The sequence below is a fragment of the Physella acuta genome, unplaced genomic scaffold (assembly GCF_028476545.2).
Source record: "Physella acuta isolate Inbredline_101_S28 unplaced genomic scaffold, ASM2847654v3 ptg000178l, whole genome shotgun sequence".
In the NCBI taxonomy this organism is placed as follows: Eukaryota; Metazoa; Mollusca; class Gastropoda; family Physidae; genus Physella; species Physella acuta.
Genome location: NW_026731697.1, coordinates 317,769 through 326,490, shown reverse-complemented (window position 1 = coordinate 326,490; position 8,722 = coordinate 317,769). Strand labels below are relative to the sequence as shown.

Here is an 8,722-nt window from a genome sequence, read left to right as displayed (position 1 = left end):
AGTGCAGATTACCCCTCACCCCAATCAAGTTTTAAAACGTTTAAAGTTTTAAAATAAAGCAAAAATAATTTTTCTTTCAGACATGTCTTTAGTCAAGGGACACAACTTCTCATTCCTTGGGACCGCACTACCCGCCGGGTCGCTTACCTTTGATGATCTAGTGAAAATTTTGTTACTCGGAGAATAACAATAAAAATTCTATCGTTATAATTACCTTATATGCTATAACTTACCATTTCTGAAACCAGACAACACTTGCCATCCCCTCCCTCAATATCTAAGAACAACCCATGTTTAGGGTAACTCACTCTCTTGTTAGTTACTGAATATAGTAATATAATATTGTAACTACCCGTTAAAGATTAAAGTAATATCGGATTAGATTAAAAATGAGATATTCTGGCGTTGCCATCAGAGACAAAATTCTTAAAATTTCTTAAAAAGCTTGAACTGTTCTAGAAATGGGTCAAATTTCCATTACAAGATTTGTCAGATAGGACATTGTGATCTAAGTGTAAAAAACAAACACAGGATGTAGTCTAGTTGAAGATACTCATAATCAGTGCTTTTTTTTGTAAAGAAATAGGTGCCGGTACTCAGTGATGGATTGCCTTTTAACTACCAGTTTGCACTGCAAAGATACTAAATTAACAAATGAATGATATAATAAATTAATAAGCATTAAAACACAAGAAAAATAGTAATCTCCCCCCCCCCCCCCATCAAAAAAGGTGTGGGTACATGGCACCAGTCTGTACCGTAACAAAAAAAAAAGGGACTGCTAATATTTAACTAATGGCAGTTTTTTGATAAAAACATGAGAACTGACAGTTTGTTGTACGAAGTTGTCACATGAGGGAGGCACAAAAATCCACCCTTCCCCCAGTCATGACTGTTTTCCTCCCTTAAGATGAATAAATTTAACATAAATTAAAGTGCAGGTCAGGATAATAATTTAAAATAAAAAATTTAAAAAACAAAAACCAACAAAAAGGCTAAAACAATTGAATTAGTCAAGTAAAGATTAATTTTAATAAACTTCACAACAAAGATATGAGCATTAAATTTACAATTGGCATCAAAGATATATTACAGCCAAGAAGTAGTGATATGTACACGCCTGACAATATCAAACATTAGGCCCCACCAGTCCTCATTGTGCTACAAAGTTTGTATCCCATTATAGTATTACCCACAAGTATTTAGCTCCTGCTTACATCAGCCCAATATTTCAAGCTAGTGCTGCCAAAATAAAGTGACAGATTTCTTCACCACTGGGGGTGTTTGGCGGACACCTGATTGGATACAGACTTTGTCCACAACCATTACATCAACTCCTATGATAACAGGAATTTTAGAATGTCACAATTGTTTGTTGGTTAGCTACAACTTCAATTTTTTTTTTTGTTAAATTAAAACAAAAAGAAGTTCTACAACCAGAATCCAATTTTATCAGTATTGAGTTACATTTGTGTAATGACTCCATTGCTGGGAATATGACCAGGCTGGATTTGTGTGTAAAATAACTGATGATTATACCAGACATCTGGAACCAGGGAAGACACTAACAAGCTAAAAATAACATTTGGTCCAATATTTTGTGTAATGATTGCTAAAGCTAACAGTACCATAAAACTAGAAGACTAATTAGACATGGATTCTTGCATTACACATTGCCTCAACATGTATTCCAAAGAAGATAAAGTGTGCGCTGGTAAAGATGAAATTATAACTTGAGGTTCTGAAAGTCTGATAATTACAATAATTAAATGATGTAATGGAATTAATACACAGGAGCCTCCAGCATACAAATATTGGTAAAAAAAAAATGGTCCTTCAACACTTTCTTAACAGGATCATTCATTCAACATGCACACATTCAAAGAAAAATAAAAACTCAGGGCATACATAAACTGGATGAATCTTCAGAATGATAGCACCTTATTCCATCCTGGGGATAAATATTACCGGGGTCTGCAAACGGAACTTTGTTGGTCATGCGTTCACGCTCTGCCCTCTCATAGGCCAAGTCTTGTGCTATCCTGGCATCAAACTCTTCCGATATTTTTGGTGCAGGCTTGTCCGATGTAGCTGGTGCTTCTTCTTCCATTTTTTCCTCCTCCTCCTGGGTTCCTTTGGTATCATGCCATGGGATTGTGAACCTTGTTACTCTCACCTCAGATGACAGTATATTTCTCTGCAGCTAAAAACAAACAAGCAGCATTTTAAAAAGAATACCAAGATAGGGAAGCAAGAGAGAACTTTGTGGGAGGCCAGGACAAGAGAGAACTTTGTGGCCAGGACAAGATAAACTAAATCCCTAAAGTTATTTTGATTTGGTGTCACCTTTTCCCCTAATGAATTATTACTTTAACTGGGTAAAACATTGCTTTAATAAGATTTACACAAATGATTATAACATGTTCTTTTATAGTAAAACTCTACCCCTTAATTTGAAACTGGAACAAGTCCGATATGTATGATGCAGAATCAATATCTTTGTGTGGCTAGTATTGTATAGCTCTGCAAATTTAGAGTTTACTAACAAGAACATTTTTAACGCCAATTATGTTTTGCCTACTTTATGGTACTGTATCTCAGCTGGAGGGTTTTCCTTTAGCTCTGGATCATCATATTCATTGTTAACATAATACCCCACCCTGATGAACTCCTTCCCCCTATATGAGCAGGTCAGCAACACAACAGTCACCCCCATGACATCATCCACTGGAATCTTCTTCACATCTGGAGGGTCGGCCTTTTAGTTGAGAAGTAAGTTGATAACAAAAGTTAGGTCACAAGAAACAACGATTTGCTAAAAACTAAAGAGACTTTACAAAGTGTTACAGATTAGGATACCACCATGTTTTACAGCTAGGAGTAAACTTGTTTTTAATTGTGATACCCTTTTTAAATACATTAAAAAAAAAACAACCACAAATTTAAGATTAACATTTTTTGTTTGTTTCAATTCACCTACAATATAGCTAATGTAGAAATGATGAAGTCCCTAAGTACCTCAAGTATTTGATATTAAAATATTGCAGCCTACCTCAAAAACAAACATGTGCTTTCCACCTGGTACTGGCCCCACCAAAATTGTGTCCAAAACCTGATCGTGTTCCATGCTTTCAGCAGAGCCCACATAAATTATCCTCCATTCTAAATCTAATGGGGAAAATAATATTTCTTGTGTTACAATACATCATTTGATAAAAAAAAATTAAACTTAGATGTTACTTTGGTGTAGGATAACCAGCATGAATTTTCCTGCTTGATCAAGGTAGCCAGTAATTTTTTTTAAAAAATATTTACAGGTACTTATCATGCTTCTCTTAATCTGACTATTAAAAGATAGATATTTGCATACTAATAAAATAGAAAAATAGGCTAGATATGACAGCAGTTAAGGTATGTCTAGTAAATGCTTGAAATGTTCATCAAACAAAAACACAAGGAACAAAAACTGGAGTGCAGGTAGACTAAAGCCAGTAGTTAGTTTAGTACCCCACAGAATTATAGCCTGTTCAAAATTATTGTCTAGGGGAAAATACTATGGCATTTGAACCAAATAATTTTCTATTGACCAAGTATCAGTGTTAACTAAGAAAAACAAAGTAAGTGCAATAAATGATTTCACGCTAGTGTTGTAGGTATAGCGTTGGATATTGCACGAGCACATGTCAAAAAGGGACATAAGAAGTGAAAATGTTCTGGAGTGTTGAGATGAAAATAAAAATGATTTCTAGAATGCAAACATTTTTAAGGTTAAATGGTCTCAATTAAAAAAAAAACAAAAAAAAAAAAAAACTGCACACCCAGAAATTAAAAAATCGAATCAGGAAGTGAAAAAAAAAACTGTTTGAGTTCAGAATTCCGGAATATCAAAAAAAAAAAAAAATAAATTAAAAAAATAAATAAATAAATCTGGTGATAATAGTTGCCAGTTTCCTTAATATATAGCCTATTCCTAATTCCTTAGTTTTAATGTTCAGAATTCCATGCTCAACCACCATCTGTCCCAACCTTTTTACATACTGTCAGTTATTAGGTTTGTTTGTCAAACCAGTTTATATTCAATATTTGCTGTAGGCAGCTACTTGTAAATAATATGACGTCTATCCAGAGATATAGGGCCCTATAGTCTAGGTCTATTGAGGTAAAATGAGGAACAGAAACCAAAGCAATGAACAAGCAGGCATAGCTTAAGGCTTAAGTTAAGTACTCAAAAAATAACATTCCAGCTTTTCAAGCACCAGTCCGCCATATAGATCTAATGAATTACAGGGGTTTTTAAAAATTAATTACTAATTAGGCCTATTCAGTCCCTTAATTTTAATTTGAGCATGTAAATTGGTGTTTTAATAACTTCTAAGATTGTAATCTCATTAAAAAAGGCCTATTACGTAGAAAGATAAAGGCCTACTTTGCAGAGTATGTTAAATTAAATAATGCTATAATAAAACTTGTGGGGGTAAGATGTCATTAGGCCTATTTATTATATAGATCTATTTCTATACTTCTACTTTTAAGTAGGCCTAAGTAATTTAGTAAAGTAAGTAAGAAAAGATTGCAGTCTGTCTGTTCCAGTCCCCTGCCTTTTGTTTGTTGCTGAACATTATTGTTAGTAAACCAGGAACCTACTTCAATTCTCTATTTTAAGATTCATAAGTTTACCTTAATATTATTTTAAGCTGTTTGCTGTAAAGTAATTAAAAAAAACAACTAGAAAAATCTAGATCTAGATAGATCTATCAGCTTAAAGTACAAGGAGATTTCTTGCTTTGAAATCTGCATCCCACCCCCCCCCCCTCCATCAGAACTTCCTGACTTAATACTAGGATTAGAAGTCCAGTAAAATATTCGCCTGGACTTTTCTACTTCTTCCAGATATAACATCTAGATCAATCTAGTCTAGATCTATTTAATTTAAGATTGTAGATCACTTGCTTCAAAACAAAACAGTTCTAGATCTAGATTCTCACACTCAGTCAATAGGCCAGGCCGGTAAACCTCCATTTTAGCGTATTTTATTCTCCGTTGCTTGTTTACCTCCAGTTGAGCGTATTTTATTATTATAACAACCAAAACATTAGGAAAACACGATTTATTATTTGTATTGTATTTTTGTTTTTACAAATGAATAAAATGAATGTTTAAAAAACACGACTTGTTTATTTGTATTGTATTTTTGTTTTAACAAATGAATAAAAAACAACAAAGAGACTGACTGAAGTGCTTTGTTTGTTGGTTACAAAAATAGAGATACACACTTTGTACAATTAAGTGTTCCAATTTCAACTAAACTGAATAAAAGTATTAAAAGGCACAATGATGCTGCCGAAAGTGGACCGAGGGGGGGGGGGGGGGGGGGGGGTGGAATTTGGTGAGGGATGGCTTGGAGTGTTAGAGAAAGTGTGACAACTCACGTTGTCATTTTAAAAAAAATAATGTTAGGCCTAGAGGTCGTCCATAAATGACGTCACACTCGTAGGGGGAGGGGGGGGGGTCCGTAATTTTGTGACGGTGTGTGGTGAGAAGGGGGGTTCAGATGGTGCTACGTCATTTTGGGGGGGGGGGGGGGGTCTTGCTTTTTTTGACGACACGCTTTTTTTTTACGATTTTTTACCCCCCCCCCTCCCCTCCGTTATACGTCGTCACAAAAAGTCAGACCCCCCCCCCTAAAATGACGTCACACCTCAGCCTACAACCCCCCCCCCCCTCAAAATTTCTGTTGAATTTTTCTTAAAACATCGATAATTTTTCCAAAATCTTGTCAGAACTCTGTCAACATAGAGTATTTTGATCAATTCATATTACAATTTATTAAAACCGTTTTCTAAAACGTGAAATAACGGCTAAAACTTGTTTTTCTAACATTGCTTTTCTATAATGCAAAAAAGGGACGTCACACCATCTGAAACCCCACCCCCTCCCCCTCATCACACACCGTCACAAAATTGCTGACCCCCCTCTCCCTTACGAGTGTGACGTCATTTATGGACGACCCCACATCAATTTTTTTTAAAGTCAGAAATTTACTCATACAAAAAAGGGAAGGATGGTAGATTTACTATGAATTTAAATAACATACAACTCTATAGTAAAATATTTTTTTCAGTTTTAGCAAAACTGTCAAATTAAAAAACACAGAGTTTGTACATTTATTGCATAAATACAAAATTATAAAACAGAATGATTAACAGTGTATCAGTTTCACCATGAGACAAAAATGCCTTTTTTTAAAAATACAATACAAATAAACAAGTCGTGCTTTTTAAATATTCATTTTTATTCATTTGCTAAAACAAAAATACAATACAAAAAATAAATCGTGTTTTCCTAATGTTTTGGTGTGTTTCGGTTGTTATAATAAAATACGCTCAACTGGAGGTAAACAAGCAACGGAGAATAAAATACGCTGAAATGGAGTTTTACCGGCCAGGCCTACTCCATTGTGATTGAACTTGACCTCATGAACTGGTCTTGATACTTTACTTAGCCACAGTTTACTTACCTTCTGGTAGGTCTTCCGTACATTCAAATGTTATCTCGAACTGAAAAGGCTTTAAGAAAGATGTAGGATTATTGAGGACAGTTACATCGCAAATATTAACCAATGCCATTTGTATTTTGTTAATCAGTGGAGGTTTAGTTTCTGTTTCCACTTCTTTCACAAACGCGCCAATAATCCAAACTGTCCAGGATTACTACAATGTTGTAAGTAGTTTAAAATAGGGTTCAAAAAGTAATTTAAATAAAAATAATAATAAATTAATAACAACCGAAAGGTATTAATAAGTAAATTAAGAGCAGTTAGGATCAAGTTTACTATCTCTTGAAATTAAAAACAATAAATTACGATAGAATACAACAACTGAGCCTAATGAAAAATTGTAAAATATGTCCTCTTTGGCAATATAATTTAGATTAGATATAGACCGAAATGGAGTAAACAAATGGGCCTTGGATTCGGTCTACTTTGTAGGCTAGCTCGATACAATAATTAATAAATGTACTGTACGCGTGCATCTTATTTTATTTTGTCATTTGATTACATTATCTGGTTATAAATTAGATCGGACAGGTCCTTAAATAAATTTGCCACTGCGCTTTGATAACGATTTCTGCGTTTCAACTTAAAAGGAAAATTCGTCACTTTGATGGTTCAATATTGCCACATTGAAAAATTGTTAGCCATTGATGTAACTTCGAAAGAGTTCAATTTTTCATATAGGCCTAACACAGGCCTAGAAAAAAAAAAAAACACGCTACCACATGATAGTACCGGTTCATTTTAAATAGAAACATTTTCCCCTCAGAACACAGTTATACTTACAAGCAGAGTTTCTTCCAGGCATCTCTTCGGGGTGGGAGCCCCCCCCCCCCCCCCGAAAAAAGTCTACCGTCCCCCGAACGAAATGAAATTTATACAGAAAATATATATTTTTAACAGTGTCTGCCCCCCCCCCCCCGAAGAAAGTCTACCGCCCCCCCCCCCCCCCCCGAAAATTTCATGTGCCCCCCCTCCCGGAGAAAAAAGTCTGGAAGAAACACTGCTTACAAGTTACTTGTTGCAATTTTTTTCTCTTGACGTAGTAGGTGTAAACGCGGTGTGAGAGTTGGGTTAAATGTATGTATCGTTATAATTTATACCAATAGCAGTGTCGTTTACGCCCTTGCAATGTTTAATAACAGTATAATATCATGGATCTTTGCCTTTAGATCTTTGCCTATAGATCTTTGCCTATTCTGAGGAGTCATCTCCATTAATGACTTACACGCAGAGCGAAGGGGGCCTAAACTTATCCTATAAGATTAACGACCGAAATTCCGACGATAATAAATCCCTATTGTACATTATAAATGTATATTTTATTACCATCGCGTTGAACAGGAGATGTTATTTAATTAGTATAATAGACGGAAGTATAGAGACGTTTTTTATATTTTTATGGACGTCTATATCGAGCTGCACGAGTGTGTGTGTGTGTGTGTGTGAGGAGGGGGGGGATCTTCCAAAGTGTACACATGTAGATAGTCTAAAATCAATATTTTTTGTGGATGTCATAAATGGATGACCACTTAGTTTATTGGATTTTCGTGTCACACAAAGCAGTTTTGTCCGATCTACATAGCTGCAATTTAATGTTATTAAAAGACAAAACAGACAGCAAAGCTAATTTTTCATTAATCAGTATTACACTTTTAAATTTTTCCTATTATCTTTATTTAAAATTTTTAATGTCTGCTAAAATAAAAAAATAAAAAGCTACATATATTCTAATTTTGCACCATGCACCTTTCATCGTCTATTATTCTTATCTGAATTTTATGTATGCCAATCTTTTAGGTGTTTTTTAATGATACCCTCATTGGAAAAGTAAAGCTTTTGCATGTTTTGTCCAATTATTAACACGCGGACATGAATGTCCAGATAAGTGATATTTTCACCGAATTCCTAACTTTACGATGGAGGAATATTTCATAATCATAATATGCTGTATTAGTTTTCAACTTAATTTGGCTGATTTTTCAGCTTTTTAAAAAATATGCCTATCTCAAGGTGAATTAAACATAACACCCACACATGTAGTATGTTGTCAGGGTTTGCCTAGGAGTCATCCATAAATGCCGTCACGCTTTTGTTTTGACGATTAGTACCTCCCCACCGTCACACATCGTCGCAAAAAGTCAGACTCTCCTAAAATGACGTCACATC

The 8,722-nt window shown here is 34.8% G+C and overlaps 1 protein-coding gene across 2 annotated transcripts; it reads right to left on the bottom strand.

Moving 5' to 3' along the window:
- Positions 1-1,009: 1,009 nt before the first annotated feature.
- Positions 1,010-7,169, bottom strand: LOC131936485 (histone chaperone asf1b-B). 2 transcript variants are annotated; one of them, XM_059293502.1, is made up of 5 exons: positions 7,059-7,147; positions 6,518-6,710; positions 3,053-3,168; positions 2,582-2,758; positions 1,010-2,203 (listed from the first exon to the last, which is right to left on the bottom strand). In XM_059293502.1, exons 2-5 carry the CDS (start codon positions 6,624-6,626, stop codon positions 1,898-1,900), a joined length of 708 nt encoding a protein of 235 aa, XP_059149485.1. In that variant the 5' UTR covers positions 6,627-6,710; positions 7,059-7,147; the 3' UTR covers positions 1,010-1,897. The 2 variants fall into 2 exon arrangements, with proteins under 2 accessions (XP_059149485.1, XP_059149484.1); XM_059293501.1 differs by having other exon boundaries at positions 6,518-7,169.
- Positions 7,170-8,722: the final 1,553 nt, after the last annotated feature.

Bases quoted from the DNA above. Each gene is read 5' to 3' on its own strand.
- LOC131936485 (XM_059293501.1), bottom strand. From the start codon at position 6,626: ATGGCATTGGTTAATATTTGCGATGTAACTGTCCTCAATAATCCTACA. The intron at 3,169-6,517 runs GTAAGTAAACTG...TTTCCCCATTAG, and splicing joins TACGGAAGACCTACCAGAAG to ATTTAGAATGGAGGATAATT. The intron at 2,204-2,581 runs GTAGGCAAAACA...GTTTGTTTTTAG, and splicing joins CTGAGATACAGTACCATAAA to CTGCAGAGAAATATACTGTC.